The sequence below is a fragment of the Poecile atricapillus genome, chromosome 12 (genome assembly GCF_030490865.1).
Source record: "Poecile atricapillus isolate bPoeAtr1 chromosome 12, bPoeAtr1.hap1, whole genome shotgun sequence".
Lineage (NCBI taxonomy): Eukaryota > Metazoa > Chordata > Aves > Passeriformes > Paridae > Poecile > Poecile atricapillus.
This window is the reverse complement of record NC_081260.1, coordinates 13,701,020-13,726,639: the sequence shown is the minus strand read 5'-3', so window position 1 is coordinate 13,726,639 and position 25,620 is coordinate 13,701,020. Positions and strand designations below refer to the sequence as shown.

The 25,620-nt window shown below is 40.2% G+C and overlaps 2 protein-coding genes across 2 annotated transcripts in view; one reads left to right on the top strand and one right to left on the bottom strand.

The window, feature by feature from the left end:
* Positions 1–2,879: 2,879 nt before the first annotated feature.
* Positions 2,880–15,830, top strand: LAS1L (LAS1 like ribosome biogenesis factor). The gene is made up of 13 exons (XM_058847730.1): positions 2,880–3,093; positions 3,736–3,861; positions 4,032–4,101; positions 5,246–5,327; positions 6,345–6,542; positions 7,170–7,216; positions 7,598–7,707; positions 8,400–8,485; positions 9,392–9,607; positions 10,805–10,940; positions 11,513–11,892; positions 12,827–12,968; positions 15,451–15,830. Exons 1-13 carry the CDS (start codon positions 2,897–2,899, stop codon positions 15,539–15,541), a joined length of 1,881 nt encoding a protein of 626 aa, XP_058703713.1. The 5' UTR covers positions 2,880–2,896; the 3' UTR covers positions 15,542–15,830.
* Positions 15,831–17,287: 1,457 nt separating this feature from the next.
* The window catches only part of ZC3H12B (zinc finger CCCH-type containing 12B), a 31,215-nt gene continuing 22,882 nt past the window's right edge, over positions 17,288–25,620 (bottom strand). Inside the window, exons 3-6 of the mRNA XM_058847725.1 lie at positions 24,907–25,046; positions 23,960–24,194; positions 23,766–23,872; positions 17,288–23,224 (exon numbers count right to left, since the gene is read on the bottom strand). Coding sequence (XP_058703708.1) covers positions 21,804–23,224; positions 23,766–23,872; positions 23,960–24,194; positions 24,907–25,046 — 1,903 coding nt within the window. The 3' untranslated portion in view covers positions 17,288–21,803. The remainder of the gene's footprint in view (positions 23,225–23,765; positions 23,873–23,959; positions 24,195–24,906; positions 25,047–25,620) is intronic.

Genomic DNA, 25,620 nt, shown 5'->3' with positions numbered 1-25,620 from the left:
CCAATGCAATCCATGCTTATGCCATTGCCCTCATCTACTCCTAGCTTGGATATCAAGACAAAGTTTCTCACACTGAGGGTGGCTGAGTGCTGGAATAGGCTCACCAGGGGTGGTGGTCACAGCATCAGGCCTGTCTGAGTTCAAAATGCATTTGAACAATGATCTCAGGCACATGGCTGAGGTTCTTGGGTTCTTGGGGTGTCCTGTGCAGGCCTAAGAGTTGGATTCAGTGATCCTTGTGGGTCCCTTCCAACTCACTGGATTCTACAATTCTATAATTACCAGCTCCCCAGCAGGGCCAAAGTAGCCAGTCATAAGAACAGGTAAGCCTAAGTCCCTTCCTTTCCTCCCTGGAGTCATCAGGGAACCACACCGCAAACTGGTCTCATCACAGGTGATACCAGCAGGCAGCAGCCCTTTTCCCTCATCATTCACTAAAGCAAAATGCCTCAATGTGTTCCTCTTGCTTGGGAAACATGCAGCTAAGAGACTCCATGAGACAAGTGTGGTCTAGAGAAGGGAAGGACTCTCAACTTCTTGGCAAAGCCATGTTGCCAAGCACGAGCTCCATTTCCCCATCACTTCTACACTGTATAAAGCTGTGTCGATGTTTTCCAGGGACAAGCAACTCCTCACACTTCCACACTGGGGAGTGCTGGGAACATGGAAAAAAAGGGGGAGCTGTATTTATTCCATGCTGATTCAAAGGTCAGTTCAAGTTAGCAGGACTGGTCAGCATGTGTGATGTAATTTTTTACTGAAAAATCCTAAGTAGTTCTGCAAGAATATGTTCTTTTTACTGATACTTTCATTACAGGAGGCAAAAGTTTATATGGTTTAGTATCACATGCAAGTCCTGCAAGGAGCAGGGAGTTGGACTTTATAATCTTTATGGGTTCCTTCAAACTTGAGATGTTATGAAAAGTGGGGGTTTTTTTCACTTTCTAACCAATAAAGATGGAAAGATTTTCATGAGTTAAAAATGCCTCATTACATCTTTCTGATTTTGGACATTACTTGTGTATCAATACACTATTGTGTCTTCATGTTAAGCATGTAGATGTTTTCTCTTGTTTTGTCTTTATTGTAACTGAATGGTTTTACTCTATCAAAATGTCTCGTGGTGGTTTCACCAAAGTGATTGCTTCACTCTGGATATAACTGGTGATCACTGGTCACTGTAAACAGTCACTGGATGTGGTCCTAATCAGGGTCTGCAGATTCACTCCTCACCAGCACGGCTTTGCTTCATGATGAGGAGTCTTGGCTGAATCTGGTTGTCATCTCTGTGTTTGCCCTGCTCAGCACACCTCACCTGGTACTGTGTAGCTGGGGCCTGGCTGATGAGGATCCTGCTCCGGCAGTTTTGGGTTCTGGCTCACTGACTGCCAGGAATTGCTGGCCCCCACTGCATCCTGACAATCTGATTCTTAACAGATACCCAGCTTCTGATTGTTTATTCTGATTTAAAATAAAAAGACTTTACCAACTATCATTGCCTCTCCAGTTTCTCATGTGCTTTGTGCCTGAAATGTTTGCAGTGTTTTTCCCTCCACTTTAGACAAAAACTTATTCATTTTAATTGCACTGGAATAGAGGGAAGTTACCTCATGTTTCAAGAAAAATAAAGCAGCCTTAAAATGCTATTGTGAACAGAAAAATCATACATACAGACAAAACTTAATCAAAACCAAAATAAAAACACAACCTTAATGAAATTTAAAAACTTAAACGTTATTGTATACTGAATTTTTTACTTCCTAAACAAGACAATCTTAGCACATCATCCTGCTACATAAACAACGGGATGTCGGGTTTTTTATATCTCAAAAACTTCAGTTATTTTAGAATTAAACATACATAACAAGACTATCCAGTTAAAAGATAAATATTCCTAATTTTTATCTATGCCCCAAGAAAGTAAATTACATTAAAATGGTACTGAGTGGTGTAGATTATGTTCTTCTTTTTGAACAATAAAAAAACCCAGTGCAGATATTTTGACTGGTAGCCCAGTGACTTTGTTACATAAAAATCCAGAACTGGTGAAAGGCCTTGAGGGAAGCCTGGATGAGCAGGGCTGAGGTCACTCGCTCTTGTCAGCCTGGAGGAGACTGAGGGGAAACCTCATCAAGTCACAACTTCCTCATGAGGAGAAGAGAAGGAGCAGGCACTGATCTCTTCCCTTTGGCGACCAGGGACAGGACCCAAGGGAATGGCCTGACATTGTGTTAGGGGAGGTTTAGGTAGGATATTAGAAAAAAAATTCTTCACCAAGAAGTGTCCTTGCCCCACCTTGAGTACTCTGTGCTGTTTTGGGCATCCAAAGGAGGGCCAGGAGGAAGGGGAGAGGTCGGGAGGGGAAGCCTATGAGGAGTGGCTGAGGTCACTTGGTTTGTTCAGCCTGGAGACTGAGGTCAGACTTCATTGTGTTCTTCAACATCTTCACGAGGGGAAGTGGAGGGGCCGGTACCGATCTCTTCACTCTCGTGACTCCAGGAAATGGCATGAAGATGAATCAGGGGACGTTTAAATTGACTGTTTAGAAAAGACTTTTTACCCAGAGGGTGGTTGGGCCCTGGAACAGGCTCCCCAGGGAAGTGCTCACAACACCAAGGCTGACAGAGTTCAAGAAGCGTTTGGACAACATTACGGGGCACATGGTGTGGCTGTTGGGGATGCTCCAGCGCTTTCTCGCAAGGCTTCCCTCGCCCTGATTCAAGGGCACACCTCGCCGTCCCTCAGCTCCCCGCAGCTGCACAAGGGGGGAACGGCCCCGAGCCGAAGCTGAGGCGGCCGCGCCCATCCCCGGGCGGCGGGCGCGGGAAGCGGAAGCGGAAGCGGAAGAGCGGGCAGGGCGGGCCGGGCCGGGAGGGGCGGTGCTGGCGGTGGCGGCATGGCGGCCCGCGCGGGCCCGGCCTCACGCCGCGGCCGGCCCACCTCATCCCCGGCCCGCAAGCGGCTGAACCCGCTGAGGACGGTGGTGGCGTGGAGGGGCCGGGCGGAGTGGGACCAGGTGATGGTGGGGCTCTACTGCGGGGACAGCCGGCTGCAGCAGGACGCGCTGGACCGCGTCTCGGCGTGGAAGAGCCGGTACGGGCCCGCGGGCGGGGAGCGCGGTGTGGCTCTCGGGGCCGCCCCTCTGTCCCTGGAGCGGCCGCTCTGTGCCCTCCGCCCAGGCTGCGCCCGGCGCTCGCCGTCCTGGGCCCAGGAGCCGCCGAGGACTCGAGCGCCGCTCCCAGCGGAGCAGCTCCGGGGCCGGGGCCGGGTGGGCAGGCCGGTGGTGCAGCCGGACAGGCGGCCCCGTCTTGCAGGGCTTTTTCTTCATCGCGGGGGGCTCCGGGCACGCAGTTTATGCCACGGTGGCCCCGTGGGAGCAGGGGAGGCAGAAGCCCCGCATGCCCGCGATTGCACGGGCTGATTTCTCGAGGCAGCGAGCACATCCAAGGCCCCTGAATTGCTTTTGGTGCACCCGTGCACAAGACCGGCCTAGGTAAAGCATCTTGTGTATGAGTTTAGCGTATCAGTATATACTAATTTAATGTGTGCTTAGGAGTAACAGTGTAACCACTCTGTTGCAGTAGAAGCCTGGAAAGAGCCTTTGATGCTGTCTCAGCACACCATTTCTTAGGCTATTAAGTACTATAGAGCACAAAACGTAGTGGGAAAGTTGCCTTTTTTACAGGGTGAGTGTATGTGTGTGAGCCTGCTCAGCTGGTTTTCCTTTGCTTCTAGGTATGGTCCAAAAATGCCTCTTGCAGTGGACTGCACGGCAGAACTGATTTGCTGTAAGGTCCTCGATTCATCTGGCAGATTGAAATCACATGAGCTCATCCTTTCTTATGGGCTTGCACTTGTAAGGTAAGGGCTCTCAGGGCCCTTGTGCTTTGAGAGAAAAACCTGGAGAGATGTCATTATTCCACTGTCTGAGTTCACTTTGCATCTCTGGGGACACAGGGTTGTACAGCACATGGGGAGTTTGTCTCTGCAGCTCTTGATAGTCATTTATCTTTTCTGTAACCTGCATGCAGATTTGTCAACTTGATCACAGAAAGGAAACAGAAGATGGTCAGCATTTCTCTGAGACAATTAGCCAGAGAGGTAACTTGATAATTTACATCTATACAGAAAGTATATGCATTGGTTATTAACAACACTGAGTGGATGAAATTGTGGGGGGTCATTTTGTAACCAAAATAACAGCTATAGATGCTTGTTTATTCCAGCTGCAAAGTTTTAAACAGGTTTATTGCAACTGGATCTAAAACTTTGTTCTTTGAAGTCACAACAAGGCTGATGATCATTAAAAGTTTTTGAATCATATGTGATCAAAAGTCTTGATTTACATGTGTGTAGTCCTACTTGACATACTATCTCACGTTTTTCTTTCTTAGCTACTGAGATAGGAAAAAGAGCTAAACATGTGGTTTTTTAAATCCTAGTCTTTAACAAGAAAAGCTATACATAAAAACCACATTTGCAGGTATTTTCATCTCGTATCTCTTTCTTCAGGTGAGCTTTTCCACTTGTGTGTGAAGGAGGAAAGGTTCAAGCTGTAACTGTATTAGCAGGACCAACTTGAGTCCTTTTACTGCCAGCTGCACTGGACATCATACCTGGGACTGAACAAGTTTTGACAGTGAAGGACAGACAGTATTTGAGACTCTTCTGTATATGTTTGGGCCCCTGTGAGAATGATGAATTGATTTTTTTTTTTTCTGGGTTTTTGAGAAAAGTTGTTCTTCTCACTTTTTAAAACTGATCAAGCTTAAAAGCGAATGTCTTGCATTGTTAAGGGTAGTTGTCCTCAGGAAAGTTGCAAAAAACTTCATGCAAATTGCCATGTAAATTTCAGTGTTATATATGATATTATTTGTGTCTTTGATATATAGTTACCCAGAATGTTTCATCCATTTAAATATAGTTTAACTGCTTCTCAGTATCATTAAATTACATATAACACCTCTGTCTAAAAAGAAATCTCTTGTTGCATGTAACACTGAAGAACTTAAACTGTAAAATGCAAGTTTGTATGGATCCTAGGCCACAGGAGGAGTGGCGTCAGAGGGCTGGGGGATCTTGGCCCACTCTTGGAAGTGGGAACCAGGGGAGCTACAGTGCAGGAGTGGCCAGTAAGGTGCTGTTCCCACCTGGTAGAGGCTCTCTGCAGCTTTGCAGGGCTGCCTGCAGGTGTGGCCTGATGCAGTGGGAACAGAGGGGTAACATGTGTTGGCTGCTGTTGCAGGTGGACATCCCTGTGTGGATTGTGGACCTCCGTCACGAGCTGACGCACGGGAAGCTGCCACGGCTGGCCCTGTGCCGCAAGGGTGAGTGCCAGCAGCGGCTGGCATTGGGAGGGGTGGCCTGAGGCACGCTTGGGGTGGCAATGCCAGTGCTGCAGGCCCTGAGGAGAGCACCCCTGCCTCCGTTTTGGGGTGAAGCAGGACAGGCAGCATGCTTGTCCTGGCAAGGAGGGTTGTGGTATCAGACACTGAGAGGATTTCCCTGTCAGGAGAACTGAGCCATGTCCAGTGGCTCCAGGTTGTGGTTCCTCACAGGGAAGATGCTCAGAGGTTTTCTCCTGTCCCTGAAAAAATGACTCTAAATAACAACAGCTGGTTGCAACAATTTGGTGCTTTTGGTTTTTTACAGCGCAGGAAGTTTGTCTTGGGAAAATAGGTAAAAGCTTTTCCTGGTTGTTCAGTCATACCTAAGACTCTTTAAAAAGTCGCATTTAAGGAGAAATGTGGATGCTGCAAGCCTGAGCGAATGACCAGCTCATAGCATTTGAAGAGATTTCTGGGAATTTTGGGTTAAGGCTTGAGGATCCAGTTAAATAATCTTCAGCATGGTCCTTAGATTAAATTTCAAAAATGCTGATGGAAGTAAAGGCATTTTCTTTCCATTCTATCTAATGTATGCATAGTGTAGTCCCTGCACAAAAAAATTATGTTATTGTTGTAGATGCTGTATCGACCATGGTGATACTAAAGTACTGATTCATTTTCTCATCAGAATGCCACTGCAGGGACCTAGCTGCTGCTTAAATTTGAGCTAGCTTGAGCAAGGTGCAGTGCCATAGCAGTGTCCAGTCTTTTGGTTTTTTTCTCCTGGTTTCTTTCTGGAGGTTGGTTTTGGTTTGGTTGGTTGGGGAGGGGGGGGTTGTTTGTTAGTTTGGATTTTTTTTATCTTGTTCATGTTTTCATTAATGGAGTTTTTTGTATTTTCAGGGTTCATAACTGGTTAATAGCATTTATTTTCATAATACAAATTAGCAATATGCCACCTATTATTTTTTGCCATAACAAATCTTCACTGAGAAGATGTTTTCTGTTCTCCTTTAGGTTGTGATGTTGTGCTGGACTGGCTACGAAAGATGTATTGGAACCGTCAGCTGGGCAATAACTTGTGTGAAGAAAACGAGTATGAGGATGAGGAAGAAGAACAGGAAGAAGTGGAAGCAAATGAAGTGTTGGACAATGATGCATGGGAGATTCGAACCCCACAGCATGAGGCCCATGAGAAGCACAAGGAATTCCATGGTAGGAGCTCCCAGAACAGTAGAAGATACAAGGATTAGATATGCTAGAGAAAGCAGTTTAAATGTGTAGTTTTTAGAATGTTTAAAAGTTTAAATGTGTGCACTTTTCTAGCATGAAGATGGACCTGCAGCTCAGGTTTGGGATTCCTCTTTGGGTCTTGGTGGATTCCTGGGGTTGAATGACTGGTTTGCTAGTATTTCTCCAAATTTTTTGCACTTTGGTTTGTACAGCCGTAGCACTGTTGCAATTGATGCAAAATGCAAGTATAAGGAATACAAATATGGATCAGAACATAAAATGCATATGGGAACAATTTTTACCTACACTGATCTATTTAGGAATTTGTTTTTGAGCTGTCTGGGTTTATCCAACTTACCTGTCTTTTGCTACTGTTAGTGATAAAGTATGGAAATCATGGTTCAATGCCCCTTGAGAAAATTTATGTTGCTGGAAAAGTCTGGGAGTTTTGGGAGTCTTCAGTCTGTTGACTGAACAGAATTGCTGGCTTAATTTGATCAATGCCTTTCTTGAGTGTAAATTTAGCAAAACTAAGCAGCTTCCTTAGATATAAAATTCCCTTACATAGTTGATCTTCTGCTTAAACTATGTATTTGTGTTTATTTCTAGAAAAAGTCAGAGATGTTCTGATATCTTACAAGAATGAGCAGTTCCGGGTAAGTGCACTCATGATCATCTCTTCTGTTAATTCTCTTTTCTTTCTTGGGTAATGTGTTTTCTCTTCCTTGTTAGTTCCTTGCTCAGGTGTTAGTTCCTTGCTCTGTCTGCTAGTGTTGTCATACGTGGCTTGCCAAAGGAAAACTTCACTACAGAGAACAAGCAATTTGAGCTGTGACAGTTCTTAATGTGGGTACTTTGTTCAGATAAAGGAGATACATACTAATTGGAGATTCCAAGAAAGAGGAACATTTGTGAGCTTCTTCAAGCGCTGGTGATGAAGTACACGTGCCATGTGCATCTTCTTGTCATAGCAATAATGTCTGTGTTTGCCATGGGAGTATATTTTGTGTTCATGCTTGAATTTTTCTTTCACTCAGGTTATGCAGACTATGCCATCTGTTTCAAAGTCTCAAGAATTGTGGCTTGAGTCCTCTTCAGAAATGGACTGGATTTTGGCTCAGATCAAAGACCTGACACAGGAAAACAGGTATGTCTCTGATAAAGAACTGAGGTGGAAGGCACAGTACTGAACTGGGCTGTAGACCTATTAAATTGCCTTTACATAGTGTCCTGTAGCTGATCATAGAGAAAGCAATTAGTCAATTTCCTCAACATCTTTAAGGATTCACTTGTTGATCTGTGCTAATGAGCAATGGTCCTTGTGCCAGATGGTCTCTGAGGTGTTGTCCCAGACTTAGCGATGCTGGACCAAGGCATGCAGCATCTTCAGTGTCTTCAAAAGCTCCCAACAACCCTGTAGAGATTTTGATTTCACAGTAACCTTTAGAATTCTTAAAAATTGCAGGGCAATACTTGGCATTTTCTATATTTTTTATCTGTCTATTACTACAGAGCCTCTAGGACCTAATGTGTTGAGACTTCCATATTACCATATAAATTTGCATGGAAATCTTGACCTGCTTTGAGAAATCTAATCATTGTAACTGCAGAGGGGAGAGGGTATCATCTTACAGATAAGAGCTATAACTCCTGATGTTTTGAATATAAATATGTATGCCATACAAGAACAGCCTTACTGGGTCTGTTGTTCAAACAAAAAATTCTCCATTCCCTCCTCACGATTCCTGGTATTGGCAGTCAAACTTGTTTCAGAACTGGTGCAAGTGGTGTTTTGATACATAAAGGAATAAGTGGCAATAATAAATCTCTCTGCTCTAGGGACACAGTGGCTGAAGCTCTTCTCAGTGATGGTTTTCTCATCCCAAGCATGGATTGTCTGAAGATGCTAAATATCAAGTATGAAGGTGAGTATTTTATGCATCACACAAGTAGAAAATGCATAGCTAGTGTTATGACCAAGTCTGTTCTTTTTTTCTCATTATATTGGAATCTGTAATTGGCTGCATATTTTTTGTATATCTGGGTCCTGAAACAAATTTTGCCCTGTTCTCCAGAACCCCTTATAGCCGTGCTTAGCTATTGCTTTTGCATAGATCTCTTGGGATGGAAGGACAGCTCTTCAGCAATGAATTTCTAGCCAAAACATCTTTCAAAGCTTGCATCTCTACCCTTTTCTGCAATAGTTGCTGATTTCAGGAACTCCCAGTTGTTTTTCTTCTACACTGAAGATTTGAAGCAAATCAAAATACATGGGGTTTTTTAAGCCTCATTCACCAGCTGCATCATAGTTCCAAGCTGCTGCCAATATGTGCAGTTGCATTTTTTGTTTGCAAGAGAACTAGGCACCTAGAGGGAATGAAAATAAATAAATTCCCTATTTCACAGCCAAAGAACTTTCCAAGAAAGGTTCTTAAATTTCCATGACTTTATAACAGTAGAAAACTTTAAAAGCTTTTTGATTTTATGCAGCTTTCCTCAATGAACCTTATTTTTGCAGTATATTTTTTAGGTAGAATAGCTCTTAATTATATGTGAAATAAGCTGAAACTGGAAAGGAATTAGCAAAACAGATCTTCCTGTGTTAATAATTTCCTTGTGCTAATTATCAAATTGCTACTTATTTTACTTGCCTAGCATAAGAAAAATAATAGTTTCAGGTTCAGTGAGGACCTCAGGAAATATCCTGGAATCAGTGATCTGAGGAAAAAAACCTCTTTAGTCTGGTGCAAGTGTCACACCTGTATTTCATAAAAAAATTACAAAGCACCAATTTCTGGCTTCTCTGATTCATTTTTTTCTTCTTACTGCAGAAAATAAAGACGAATGGCAATTCAAAATTCCCTCGATATTTTACTGCTTTTGGCATCCTTTGCTGTCAGGCCTCCTTTCACGAAGTTTTACACAGGTCCTAATAGAGAAAATGTTTATAGAGCTGAAGGAATGTTCTGACTCTTCAGAACTCCGGCCTCAGTTCTTGATCAACTGGATTTCTGAGTTGCTGGCTGGCATTGCCAAAGTAAATAATGGTGAGTGTGTCTGGAATCTCTGTGTTTAAAAAAGCATAAGAGTTTCTTCTATACTACTGTAAAACTATACTAGTAAAGTGGTGGGACCTTTATACATAAAGTGCAGTAGCCTAATTAGTGTATTTTGTCATGTGAACATAAAGCTTGTTGCATTTCTTAGACTTTTCAACCTACACTTTGTGCATGTCATGCATTTCTTAGCAAAAAAATGAAATTGTTATTGATAAGTTTGCTGCAGCCTCCTTAAGACAGGAAAAACAAATCTCTCACAGGAAAGATCAGGCCATTAAGTGCTAATTTCTCCAGTTATCAATACTTGTAGGAAATAACATCCTTATACTTGTAGGAAATAACATCCTTATATGCTGTCTGCTGCTGTAACGTGGTGTTATGAGATCCATGTTCCCAGTTCTTTTCTCCCTTAACAGAAGCCTGCCTTTATAAGATACTAAACAGTGTTGCTGTCCTACTGATCCCATCACAGGATTTTTATGCCCTCTAAACTTACACACAAATAAGAAGTAATATTTTATTTTCAGTTCCTGACTCTTTAGAACTTAAAATTGGCAGACTGTTTCATTCCAGAGATGGGTGCTGAAGGGCCTTAATTACTCAGTGTCACAGGTTTCTGCTAACAGGATTTTTGTACTGTGACACACTGCATCCTAGCAGAGGTTTGTGCCCCTTAGTTGTGGTGCTTTTTCTGTCTTCTCCTGGTCTGCCTCAGACTACACAAAGATTTTGGCAGTATCTCAGGCAGTCATAGGTTAAGATTTGATGCTTTCAGTCAGTGCTGAGCATATCTGTGATCTACCAAGATCCCTGAATGCTGCTAGTTCCCAGCTGTTAAATCTATTGTTTGCAGAGCATTTGGAACGATATTGGGCCCCAGATACAGTACACTGCATTTATTTGTCATAATTCAAATATATCTTGTGGCTTTCCTGTCTGGAAAGGGCCAGCTTGGGAATGTCTGCACTGCTTTGTGGTCAGGTCTGGTGAAGCTACCCAAGCTGTCCATGTGTTGTCAAGTCCTTTATAACAACCTTGATGTATTTGGTTTGGTATATCTGGTCATGTACTTGGGTTAAAATGACAGCTTACTTGAGGATATGTTCCAGTAAAAATGCAGAAGGATAAAGGGCATATTTTGGATGAGTTTTGAGTACCCTGTTCTTTTCATTATCTTCTTTGAAGGGAAGAAAAAACAACAATGTAACAAGCAGGTGTCTGCGAGGGACCTGTTCATCCGTAAAGTTACTTTGCAGTGGATAAAACTGACTGACATTTGCTTGCAAGCTCCCTGTTGGGCAACTCCACATCTTCTTCAGATGTAAGTTTGATGCTGTGACCTAGAAAAGGAACAGCAAACAGTGCTCTGTAAAAGCTTTGGTTCCCTAGTGAAATGCTGAGCTATAGCTGCAGTCCCTTGCCTTTCTTTGCATCTCGTAGAAATCGTAACAGGTGCAGATAAAGCCATGCTTGCTGCTATTCATCTTCCCATTGATTACACATAAAGAGAAGAAGGAAAAGGATTTTTAAAGGATTGCACTTTCAAAATGAAAGCAGAGGTTATCTGGGGAGGTGTTTAAAGAAGCAACCTGTTCAGAGGCAAAGTGACTTGGTAGAGATGTGACCTTATTCAGGTGACAGAAATTTACAGCTCCTAACTTCTACACATGAAAACAGCAAAGCAGTAATTTACTTAGAAATATCTCAGATCCTTAATTTGAATCACAGAGTATTCCAGCATCTACTGACCAAGGAATAATCAGATTTTGCCTGTTAAATGAGCTGTGTGAGCCAGCTGTCCTGGAGAAAACAAACACTTAAAAGCAAAAAAGACTCTAGATGAGGATTTATCAACCCTTTTAAGACTTTTCCATTGCCCTTTTTCCTTTCTAGGATCTTTGCAGTCATGAGACCTCGCTTGTCACGTTCTTCTCGGAAGAAGCTTCTCTATCTTGTTTCCATTTACATAGAAGGAGGAGACCCTTTGTCCAGTCCAGGACTCTCTTCAGACGGCAGTGAACAGCAAATTTATACTCTAGAGAACTTACAGTGGAGAGCCAGGCAAGAAAATCAGGTTAAAAATCAAGGACAGACTGTAGAGGAACAAGAAGATGTGCCAGAGGGAGACAATGGTGCAGAGGAAATGGAAGAAGAGGAAGAGGAGATGGTGACTGAAACAAATCCTTTGGAAGGACTTGATCATTCTCGTACCATGGTGGCCATTGCTGAGAAAAGGGCAGCACTGCAGGGGTCCCCTTGGCAGATCACTGCAGGTAAAAAGTGATTCTAAGGCTTGGACAGTCTTCATCATTGACAGATGTTAATTGAAATGAAAGGACACCTCAGCCCTTTGGACCTGGCCACAATTAAGTTGTGCTTCAAAGTCATCTAAATGCCAAATTACTGAAAAATGTGGATTTTCTAGTGTTTTGTTTATGTTCAGGAGTCATTTCACTTATGCTTGTAAAATACTGTGAGTGTGTTTTCCAAGAGCATGCAATTACTGTCTTAATTATTTTTTTATTAGGCTTTTCCAAACTGTTTAAAGTTTCAGTGTATCCAGTTGATGGGGCAGCATATATACCAGCTGAGAATCGTGAAGAAAATACGGATATTTCTTGGACTTCTGTTTGTCAGACTTTGGGGCATTTGAAATCACAGTTTGGCTGTGAACCCAAGTTCCATGCTCTAGGAAAATGGTTGTTATGACATGGTGGCAAACAAAAGAAAGGAGCAAGACAGGTTTTTATAAGGAATAAGCAGTATATCCAGTGTTTTGTTAGTTTTGTTGCAGTAGCTGTACTTTCTCATTGGGGTTGGAGGTCTGTGTAGCTAAGAATTTTGGATGAGTCATGGAGGGACTCAGACACAGGAGGAGGAAGTTGGTGGAGAGGATTTGGAGTCAAAATGACATTTAAAGGAAAAAAAGCAGCCACTAGAAGACTGAGCTCTTGTACTCCATTCACTGGGAAATTTTCTCAAGTAAAAAAAGAAAAAAAAGAGATCTTAGGTATGCTGATGTGAACAGTCTGTTAGAACTGGATGTTTTGATGCAGAATTGTCCTCTGCTTCTGTGACATTGCTGATCATTTGCTGAATGGCTGAGTTGCAGGAGGCAGTACTTGTGGACTTGGGGAGGATGATCTTGTGTTTCAAATATCTCTTTGGGAAACTCAGACTTCTTGTTTTTGTACTGTTTTTATCTAGATGAAGTACGATGGAAAGACTTTCCTCTTGGGAAACTCCCAGGTCAGACAGATGATCCTGATGGTCTCATGTTGGATAATTATTCTATGATGTCCCTGCTTGATCAGCCAGTGAGGGATGAGTGGAAGTCTCTCAATACAAAGTGAGTAAAGGTGTGGGTGGGACTTTGCCCCTGAACCATGAAATGCCTTTTATTATACCATGTGAAAAATTAAGGCTGAGATTTCCTTTGTACTTCTATTTAAATAGTTTGACCCAAATATCTACTATTGTCTCTAAAGCTATCCCTAATGATATCCTTTGATGATGCCATCTCATAATATTGCTATCTTCACTCCTGCTGATCTTTTTTAAAAGAAACCATTCCAAGGATTATGAAATACTGCTGTTTAGCAGGTATCAGCACAGCCCCAGCAGGCTTGAAAATTGAAGTTTCTGTTAGCTGGGGCTTTGATCTTCAATACGTTGGCAGTACTCAGTGACCTTTTAGAGCTGTGGCTAGTAATTTAGAGCTGCAGATCTGACTAAAGAAACACAGATTGTCCTGGAAATAACGGGGGCATTCTATAAAGCTTTTAGTCAGATCACCTTTGTTACTAAATGAAGCTTATCCAGTTAAAGCATCCCATTGGAGATGTTTTAACAGAGTCATTATTTCACACTTTGAAGTCATAGGAACTTGAATGCTGTAAGCCGTCAAATTAGTTTCATCACATATATATAAACCTGTCTCCTGTTATTTTAATCCAAGTAATGCTTCAGAATATAAATGAATTGTAATTATTTTCCTTAACACTCAATTGGACAACTGTCTAATCACTGATTGTTTTCTGTGGTTGGTGGGCCCAACCTAGCAGCAGTTTGAAGAACTGAGAATCATGCAGCCTGGGATATTTCATTGAGAAGAAATCTTGTACATGTTTATATTTTCACATATTCAGAGTTGTGTTCAGATTCCAAGCTTTCAGTTTCAAATCTGAGAAGGGCTTCCATTTTTCTCCATTCTCTTGGTCATCCTCCCTGGCATCAAATTACTGACCTTCCCTTATCAGTAACATTCTGTTCCTTTGGAGGAAGATGCCCTAAACTGCATTTTGAAATACGATTCAGTCATGGTGAGGACTGATAGTATATTGAAAAGCTATACACGAGATTTATAAATTTCAGGCTGTTTTTTGAACAGTATAATGTGTCATACAGCTCATATTACTAGGAAATACTCATATAGAAAAGGAGAAAACACATACCAGGCCAAAAGTAACATGTGTTTCTGCATCTCTTTGTGTGGGGAAAGGGGCAGACAGTTCGTTCCACTCAGATTACAGCCTGACAGGATGCCAAGGAAAAAAAAATCTTAGAAAGAAACATGAGGAAAACCTGTTGCTGCCACAAATAGAAAGGAGCAGAACCTAATTTATTTCTGTAGCTGTGCCTGGAAACAATCCAGGTTTTATCAGGACTGCTACAATGGCAGTTTGTTCATTAGTCTTATTTTCCTTGCATAGCAGCTTCTCCATTTGCCAAAGGACGTGTGGTGTTAGAAGCATGGTCTGACTTCCCCAAGGCAGGAAGAAGAAGATTTTCTTGATTGCTTTCATTTTCTTCTGTGTAGAAACCTTTGTCTAAAAAGCTATGTGGGTTTTTTGCTTCCCCATCAAAGGTGTTTATATGGCCTGCTCCAGGAGGGGTGTTTGTTATTTACTTTTTTGGTCTTGCCCTCTAAGTTCTTTGTCTGCAGCAAGCTGTTCTACCAGGCTCATGAAGGGAGGTACTAAAGGATTGTACGAGAGATTGTGAAAACTTGATGTTTTACTTTGAAAATATTAGCTTGGAAAAAGCACCTGCAGCATAGGCCATGGGACACACCCTTCTAAAAAGCAATGCCCTTCTTTGTCTTTCTGCAATTCCTTTCTCCCAAAAGGTTATGTTCATTTTTTGGTGGGTTTTCTGGTGTATGCTGCACATGTTTATTGTAAAAATTCACGTTTAGTGTTTCTGAGGCGATCTCTGAAGCTTTAAATAGTTGCTGGCATCCTCAGGCAGATGTTTTGGGTTTTGTGATAAACCTACACACTTTTTATTGGCTCCCACTGTCAGTTTTACCTGACAGCAGAAGCAAATTTAGCAAATAATGACCACTTGGAGAGTTTTCTGAGGATGGAGTTGCTGACATGCTGGTGCTTTAGGGGTTGCATCTTTGAATGTCTCTGAAAGTCCCATGATTCTTTCTAAAGCCATAGAAATGGGCAGTATTGTAAGATTTGTAACTTGGGAAAGACTGTTCTCATGTCAATTGCATTTCACCTGAGCTTGTATTCCCAGCTGCAAAGGACAGATGAAAGTTCAGATGAGAATTGTTCTCTGGTTATTTTTGCAGTCATTTCTCCCTCACAATTGTTAGTACCTGGTCACCTTTCTTTTGGTTTGTGCCTTGCACCTTTCATGTTTCAGGACTATTGCCACTCTTGAACAAACTGATTAAAAACTGAGGACATACAAGCAGATAAATGTTTTAGAGCTAAAAATGAGAAATGTTTTGGAAATAAAGCGCTATCAAAATTACTTTGGTGATGTGAGCTTCCAAAACAGCCCACTGCTAATGTGCTTTATTCTCTTCCTCACAGCTCTGCAGAATTGAATATTCCCATGCCAGGAGGATTATTATGGACCCAGAATGACTTCCATAAAATAAAAAGTGGCCTTCAACTTTTCTGAGACAGCAGCAGAGTGCTCTGTGACTTTTCGTATTGCACAAGTGGCATGGAAGATCTAGTAATGGTGGTGGGAGAACAGTCACTCCAGGACAAGTTGTTGTTGCTGCAATTTATTGATTTTTACCGTGTAAAATCAATGTTTTATAAAGGTGTTGTGTTTTAAGTTGCATGTACAGTAACCATTGTCTTACTTAACCATTTGAAGTTTGCCGAATACAGTTAAGAGTACTTTGGAATCCCTCCATGTTCCTTAACTTTTTCATAAATAAATACAACTGACAGAAGGCAAACCTTGCTCCTGGGAGCTGTTTCTCAGTTTTCACTCTGGAAAGTGTCCTCTGGCCCTCATTAGTGAGACTATTGAGCCCTTCTTATTTCAGTGATGCTAATATTGTCCTGGAGGAGTGATTGTGCCAGGATAAGTTTTACCTGGCTACAATATCACATGAAACATCAGGGATCAATCCTAGCTAGAGCATGGCTGAATGCACTTTGATACACAAATACCTTTGAAATGTTTTTGTCACAATGTTTTTTCAAGTGATAGTCTTGAAGCCACTACTGTCTCTTTGATTGAAGTGTTTTGCTTCACGTTACTTCTGTTCATGATTTTGCAGATACTCATAACCAATACTGTGGTTTTTGCTGGGAGCTGGTATGATTACTGCAGAAATGGACTGAACAAGGATCTTGCTGGAAAGTTGTTGATAAAAACGGCTTCCAGATAGTTTTTCCTAAATTCAGTTTTCTTTACCTGTATTACAGGTTCTTGGAACTTAAGGGGCTTCTGCAGTTACCTGTCAAAAACTCCAGGAGTTTAAGTGTATATTTACTGCAGGACTCCTCAGTAAGAATTTCTTAAATTGCATCTGCTAGAGGGTAAAACAGAGGCTTTCTCTGAGTCCATGGAGTAGTTTTCAGGTTTACAAAGTAAACAGAAGGGATAACATATCAGTAGGAAGGGATACAAGAAGGGACATACAACTTTAGCAGTAGATTGCAGAGGGTTGAAATGCGTGCTTAGAATGCATAGAAGAGCAGCTTCATGGATGCTTTGGACTGGCTCTGAAGTAAAAGCTTAGCTAGATGTCCAAAATGAAAGCATTATTTCTTTATTCCTTCTTCTCTAGGTTTTTGTTATCCTGCTCTACTGCAGTTGCTTGTTACCACACATCCAGAAATGGAACGTTGCATATTTCCTTCTGTAAAAGCAAGCAGTGCCAATGCAAAAGGAAATAAATTTTCTGTCATGAGGAATTTTTCATGGAAGCTGTTCCTCTTTCAAGTATTTTTAGAAATACTTCTTTTACCCAGTAGTTAATTAGGCTTATTTAGGAAATTCTGAGTGAAAGGGATTTGTTCTTTTATTACTGCCTTTGGCTGAGTATGAAATTACTTAAATTACTGTATTTTGTATTGCAAACAAGCGTAACAGTTCAAATAGGGGTGTGTGGTGCTTGCACATACTATACCATCTGTAACTTCTTTCCCTCCTTGGTGGAAGTGCACTTGGTAAAATCATGTGCTACTACTACAATACTTTGATCAGCTGTAGTTACTGCCCTGTGTATCTGCCATTACCCCACCTAGAAAATCTGGGATTTTTTCAGAAAATCAGCTAAAAAAAGCCACCAAGAAATAACTTGGACAGACTGCAAGAGTTGTTTTGGGCAAAAAAGCTTTTTGGGGGTCTTGTCTAAAGAGGGTAGACAAATAAAAAGCTAGAAACAAATAATCCAATGGCTCTCAGTTTTATTAAATAAGCAAATTTTTTTATATATATAAACTATAACATATTTAATATTATTAAATAATTGTGCAAAACATTTACATAGAGCAGGAGGGGAACAGGTGATAGCCTACACTTCTTTTAGATTCTTGCAATTCTTTTAATACATTTACAAACTTTAAATACAGACCAAAATTAGCAGTATTGTATAACGACTCTTCACTGGCATAAGACTAATTTACATGATGGTGCAATTGTATTTTTCCAGTTGAAATATTGCAGGAAATACACTTAATGAGGGCTCTGTCACACAAACAAGCAATAGGTATGTAAGAGGAGTGTGAAAGCTGAATTCTCACCGTAGAGGTAACGGTGACAGATCTAAAGGTCTGACTGTTCTGAGTCCTGGACTACAAATGCTTCAGGTGAACTTTTGGCAAGTCAAGATCAAGTATTATTTCAACTTTGGAACAAAGTTTCACAGAAATGATGCATGTTCCTTCCCCTTAGTGTGGAGTTTTACAAATTACAATAATTGAATGCTTCTGTTTGCGGGTTGATATAGATCAGGTACACATACATGTCACCAAGTATTTTTAACTTTGTTATTTGGACAAAATGCCAAAATGCATAACTTGAGACAAACTGGCATTAGAAGTATGTAGGGGGAAACTCACCTACTTAGATGTTTTTGGTTTTGTTTGTTTTCAATGAAGCTCCTTCTACTTGTTCTAACAACCATACTCCATACCTGTTTTTAACTTTACATCTAAAGCATTTTTACAAAAGCTAAACTGACTCATGCTAGTAAATAAATTACATGCTGCAGCAACTAGAGCAGTGCCCACTTACCACTACAGAGATTTAAGAATACCACATACTGGTTTAACATCCATTTTCACTCATTTTGTCATTAAGACTTACATTATATTTGGGTCAACCAAAAAAACCCAAAGAGATTTATAAAATTTTACAACAATTAAACAGTAATGTTTAATTCTACAAATTAATAAAGCCAACTACTGCAGCTCAATATGACAACAACAGGACTAACAGCAGTGAAATCATGTACAATTTACTATATTACTGACATGTAATTCTTACAAAAAACATGAAATAATTTAGACTGACATTCCATAAAGCATTTGGTTTTTGATTTATGAATTTAAAGTTACACACTTTTAAGTGACAACTTATGTGAAAGTAATATAGCTGAAGATGAAAGATAAGTAAATCAGAACTCCCAGAGAATGCTCTGGCCCCAGTAAAGCACTAAAATCTACTGCTCAACTCTTATCAACTGCAGTAGTTCATGATTTTACCTTCACACTTTTTTTCCCCCCTCATCTAGAATTGTTTTTTTAATGGATTTTATTAAAATATAGTTTCTAGAACTGTTCTTTTACAGTTTTAAAAACATTTAAATACTATGCTCTAAAAAAGAGCATTTATACAAAGTCTTATATTTACAATATAGACAGTTATGATCAGGTGTTAATAAGATCAACTCTTCCATGTAAGAAGAAATCCAAGCTTATGCGCTAAAGATTAATGAATGCGTCAGTGTTTTGAACTGTCTTGTAAACATATCTGAAAACAGGTGTGGATGACCAAATTATCACTTAAAGTAGTTGATCAGGAAAGACTACATCACATAGAAAAGTTTCATTACCTCTAAGGAGGACTAAACAAGCACAAAATTTGCACAGGTTATTTCCACAAGGCTACTCTGCCAATTCTGTAACTCTGCATGAGAGATGCCAATGGCTCCTCAGAATAAGACAATTTGCCTTTGAAGTGCCTTGGGGAAATAGTATGCTGGGTTTGTATTCTCACAGCATTCCCATTGTTTAAAAAGGAATTCTTCCACCAGTAAAACAAAGGTTAGTGAAAATTAAAATGACTGGACAAATCCAACAAAAATGGATATCTCCATAAGCCACCCAGCACTTCCTACAGAAATCTCAGTTCAGTTTTCCACATTAGAGAACATCAGAATCACCTACTAACCCTCTCTTAAAATAGCTTATCTTTATAAATGGAGAAAAACAGAACAAACATTTTTCTGCATACAAATATTTAATTCCATGCAAGATGGAAAACATGAGTGCACAATAAACTTCATCTCATACCTAAATAATTTATAAATTAATTGGTTAGAATAAAATAGGGTCTATAGCAATTACTGTTACATTTTAAACACATGCAGATGAGTTAACAGCAACACTTTTACATAAAGTTTAGTGCAAGAATGTATCTGCTTAATAAATAGACTGAAGATACCTATGTAATGCTTTGAGGTGTACACACAGTATTTGTGCACATAATAACCTGGTTCTGAAAAGTTATCCCTGTTTGTCTATAAACTACAAGTGCCCATTTTAAATAAAAAAAATCCATAATTATTCATGGGCTACTTCCCTGTGACACATGGTGTCACAAACATTGTGGTGAAAATGTAATACTGAAGTTAATCTAGAGATTATTTTTTTTTTATACACAGTTTTTATACAATCAAGAAAAAGAGATACAATTTGTATCAACAAACAAAAGGTCATTTCTGGTTATTTGAGGCATTGCTCTCAGCTGCTTATACCATGCAAGAGAAGAGAATAAGAATTACTTGCAAATTAAAAATATGAAATGTTTTTGAAAACTGGTCAAGAGTTAAATCTGTTTTCCCCCAGCTGTTATAAGTGTCTAAATTATTTTCCCCACTAACAGAAAGAATAACCAATTAATTAAAACAAGTTATTTTTAAACACCAAGTGTAAGTACAGAATCACCTTCAAGTTACTTCGTTTCAAATATATAATGACATAGTCATTATATACGTCACCTGTACCAACACAAGGATATTTATCCTGTGTGAAATGATACAGTTATCAAATGTCAGTAAATTAACTGTAGTTGCACACCTAATTGTGGTTTCTTGTTGGTTCATTTGGTGGGTTTTTAAAATATGACAGGAACCTATTTTGCACATGATAAAGAGCCCACAAGATATTTTGAATCAAACCAACCACTACAGTAACACAAGTGGAGGAAATGATAAACTTTGTTTTTCAGACGAACAGATAACTAGAAAGCAGCATGCAAGCCATTATCAAAACACCAGAAACAACCCTGACTGCAGCCTCACGTTCTGTGTGTTTCACAGTAAGAAACATTTAGGCAGTGTCACACCTTCTCATGAAGAAACAAAAGGCCATAAACCAGGCCTTCTCAACTTTCATGAAAAAAACTACAGTAGAAGTCAACAAGTCCTAGCTCGAGACATGTCGAGTTAGTCATGGTTCAAAATGTTGAAATATACAGTGGATTCAAAAAAGGGCGTACAGTCAGTGCAGCTTAAAAAAACCAATAAACGCCTCTTTTGGAGACATTTAGCTACAAAGGTTCCCACCCTGAGCAAGATACCAGTTGCGCAAACAATGCCACACAAAATTATCTCACCTGTTGAAACAGGAATTCTAAAAGCCTTCACGAGGCAAATGCACACCTTTGCGTGGATATGAAGAGCAAAAACCAGGACAGCTTTGCCACAAACCCAAACTGGAGCATCTCTTTGCAAGAAGCAGCCTTTCCCCTCCACCCTTTTTGATCTTGTACAGCGACCTTGAATGTCAGGCTCGCTCAAACACCATCCTTGCTCCCAGAGGAAGGGCTGCAGTTAGTGATGAACTTCCATGTTAACATCCAGTTTTTGCTGCTTCAAGTTGAATAATCCAGTTTACATAATACTGACAATTTATTTTCAGCTTGTCTAGTCATTTGGGCCAGCAGCTGCTTACTGCACATTTGAGAGGAGATTCTGGAGAGAAGCTACAGTTAAAGTTTCAGTTTACTGAATGGCACTCATGCCTTTACATTCCTTAATGGTTTGGTCCTAATTTAATAAAGTATTTGGCTTCTGTTGGATTGAGCCAACACATTGAACAATGTAATAGTTATTCACACTCTTCAGGGACAGTTCTGAAATTTAAGTACCAGCAACCATGTTGACATTGAAAAACTGAAATCAGTTTTTCCTTTTATAACCAATTTTAATTTTTAGCAAATTTACTTTTTCTTCAGTACTTAAGATGCCAGTAGGCAGTGTCAAAAGACAAAGCTGAAACCCTAAAAGTCATCTGGGTGTGTATAGAGCATACTTTTAGAAGCCGATTAGGTATTTATAAGCAAATTGTAAGTGTACACTAATACATGCAATATAATTGCTAACACTAATTTTGTAGTAACAGCTTTGAGACACTGATTGTGACATTAGAGTTCTTAGTGAGCTATCCATGCAGCAAGGTATGCATTTCCTATAAAATACTATTAAAAATCCCTATATTTAAAATCTTAAAATTTGCAATACAATCAACTTTTATATAGTGCCTCAGCATATATATGACTGCTACTGTGTACAGAATTTTATACTATCTTAGTAGAAAATATTTACAATAGATTGGCCTCTTCCTTCATATAAGTTTTCCTCTGGGTCCTATGTGCTGTACAGGTTCATTTATCCAAAAGAGGCTGTACTGCTCTAACGCCCTGTTCTTAATTTGGCAACAATCATAGCTGCCAGCTGTTGTGCATCTGTCATGTGGGGATTCTTTTCCATCACAGAAAGGACAACGCTTGGAGGAAAAATATTGCAGAGGTTCTTGTATGTTTGATACTGATGTTCTGGGATGATATGAGGTTCCCGTGGCTCACCACATATCCCAATCCAGGGATTTCTCCAGAGTTGCTCCATCTTCTCAGGCATGCTTCTTACCATGACAGGTTCATAACATGGCTGCATGAGGTTGTTACTCAGTGGATACGAGTGGTAAGTGTACGAGTCTGATGCACAGGGTAATGGATCCCAGCTGGCGTGCTGCTCTCGGCAGAGAGGTGGTCGCCTCTGCCTTGTAGGGTTACTTTCATAAAGCCGTGAGTCAGAAATACTGTCCATTCTTGTCATCACCAAGGCACGGCTTGGTTGTGCAGTTGATGGATGAACATTTTGAGGCACAGGGTATTCTCCTGGACAACTGGACCGTGCTCCAACAACGGGATGCTGGGCATGGAGGCCTAAGTGGGAAACTGACTGTTTCCGAAGGGATTGCTTAGGCTCTTCAGTTCCGTAACTCTGACCTCTATTTAAGGCTTCATGGTAACCATGAGGGAAAGGCTGAAGACGATTTTTCGATGGCAGTCTGTGGCTCTTCACATTGTCTTCTGGACTGGCATCTGCTACACCCAGATACAAGTCATTGTAAGAGGAATAAGAATCATTACTTGTATGGCTTAAGCAATTGTCAGGACAGGGGCTTGAGTTTCTAGAATACATCCCCTGGTCCATATCAGCCCCGTAATAATCTGAGTTACGGATACTACTTATGCTTAAGTTGGAGAAATCACTGAGTAAGGAGTAATAGCCATGGTCCCCCAGTGACTCATATTTGGGATACTGGTCAACATAGCTAACTGAGGTGCCATGGCTATTGGTGACTAGTATAGGAGGATATTGCACACTGGACATATGTTCCAGTGAGGATTTCTGATGTACGAACTGTGAGGAACCTGGCACCGGACTGCTTGCAGAACGAGTATTTAATGCACCAGCTGCATGGCTTTTTGGTGGAGGGAGCGTTGGTACACTTAATGCAGAAACCAGAGACGGGACAGAGCTGGCCTCGGACTTCCGGGCTGCTGATAACTTTTCCTCAGGCTCCACAGCTACTGACCTAATGCTTGGATCTGACTGGCGTTTTGGGGCAATGCGTTTCACTTCAGAACTGATTTCTCCTTTGGAGCTGGATGGCCCTGTGCCACATTTGGCCAAGGCTCCCTCACTCATAGTTTTCACAGCAGATAATTTGGCACTTATTCGAAGCTCATCCGCTACTGACCTTTGAGGCTGGTTTGCACGTTCTGGGTGGTAATATTTACATTTGTGCCCATAGGTGCACTTTTTACCTGGAAGAAAAGGATTTTCAGGTTAAATACATCAAAAACTCCTTAATACCACCAGTTGTCATCTTTTTTCTTTACATCTTTTCAATAGTAATATTTCTATATTAAACCCCTAAGGAATAATGATGTACTTGATATATACAGGCAGTCACAGACTGCTGCCTGTACCCATAGGTATCTGCACCAAAGGCAAGACATACCATGTTTCTTCCTACTGGCTCATGATTTCAATAATGACAACATACACAGTGCTATATAAAACAAATCAGCTTTAACACAGTTTTATTAATTACTAATCTCCTCCCTTGAATACAAACCAGAAAGAAAAAAAGCAAAAAGCTGTATTATCCACAAGATGTATCTGGCAATCCTTATTTTCTGCTACACTTTTTAAAATATGTTTATGAAGGGTATAAAAGTGGACATTGCGCTTGGATGGCAACATGAAAAGTGGTACATTTTTTTGTTCTTCTAATGCCAAGATGTTAATTGCTTGCTTCACCTACCTTTAAATTCAACAAATTGATCTAACTTGAGCACTTACCATAAGGACACGGTTGTTTCTTATGTTCAGGAATAACTGGCCTTTTCCTTAAGAAATTTTCAAGGCTTGGACCATGGCGTCCTAAAGGATCATCTGGAGGCATAAATCTAAGGGAAAAGAAATGAAACATGATCAGTGTTTCCTGAGAATACTGAATTAGTAAATTCATTTACTTTTGAAGAAAAAACCCATACTTGTCATTCACAAAAGAGTACATTAGCAGCCGCTCCTCTATGAACTTCTTCCATTCTGGTTTTTCATTTTGAAGATCCCGATAGTTATCGTTTGACACAATGATGCCATCCGAGTCAAAAGCAAGTTTTACTATGAATCGGTCATCATAGCAAACTACTCTTCTTCCCTGAACTCTTCGAGATGGGGTGAAAACAAGAATTTTTTCTTTCTCCAATTTACGTAAGATTTCTTGATCTGTAAAAAAATTTTAGTTGAGCAGCTTTTTAAAAAGTTTTAAAAGAAAGAAATGCAACCTTTGTATTATGAAAATTCTTGCCTTTTTCGTCTGACAAAGTATCTTGCAATTATATTCATACACAGTCCTCATTATGATTAAAAAACACCTAGATGTGGATTTTATTTCTGAGGTTTCAAAGCACTGAGTAAATATTCAATATTTGAACTTCATAACCACTCTGTAGCCATGTACCTTTACTCAGTCTTCCTGAACACGTCAGGAACTCAGGTGTTACTGTATTACAATAGCCTTCTTAGCCTAGACTAAAATGCAAAGACTTTCTATGGGTCAAAACACATGCTGCCTTTTCAGTGTTCAAGATAACCCTACTAACTGGGTCCCTGGCCTGTTACCATTTATTTTATACTCACCCAGCAAATAAAGCTCAGTTCCTGTATGCTCAACAATGTTTGCGAATCGGAAAATTTCAACTACTGCTTCTCAAAGGCATTCAAACCATCCAATAGTGTTAAGAAACACACAGCATTGTTTACACATGCAGATATTTAAATGTTTGTTTCCTCACCAGTGAAACTGTTGTGTTTTCAAACAAACAGCTGACTGCAACATCATCACCACATCCACAGCCCAGTACTGGGACCCATCAGAAACACGACAATAATTTCTTTTAATTTTTAACCAAGTGGTTGAAGAAAATCTTGATGTTACCTGTAATTGGTGCATCAGGTCGAGACTGTTCTTTTCTCCATGCAGGTACAAACACAGTGATATCTTTATGTCCTTTTTCCAGAAACCAATCAACTGCTAGTTGAATTCCCCGGCAGGAAAATCCTTCTTTGTTCCCATGGCTGAAGAACATGCAAGTTTTAGAAACAGCAAGAACAGAAGTTACATTTGGTTTTGTATTTTGTTGTGGTGGTTTGGTTGTTTTTTTCTTCTAAAGCTGCTATGGTCAAACAATATAAGGAAAACAAAGTCTGTAAAGTTTTATTAGGCCCCTTTACATGGAAAAAGACAACTGAACAGAGCTATTCAGCCATCAGATTACAGCACCCCTGCTACTTAAAAAGTCTATAAATGGTGACATTTCACTGTCTCCAGGGAAAAAGCAAGTAAACATGAAGGTTTTCAGTTTTTTTCATTTTATTAGCTGACCTAATGAAAAATATCACCTTCCCCGACAACTGAGCTCACCTTAAGTAGCACTATAAAATGCAATCACAAAAAGAGGAATGAACAATGCTGACTGCCATGGGTGATCAGTGCTTTTAAACATCTATATTAATAAAATTTTTTCCTTTGATACTAAATTTTTGTTAGAACTTTTTATAGGAAAGAAATAGTTGTGTCTAAGTTAAGTCCCATCCCCATAAAAAATTTGTTTTCTGACACAAAGGAGTCTCTAAGACAGCACACAATTCA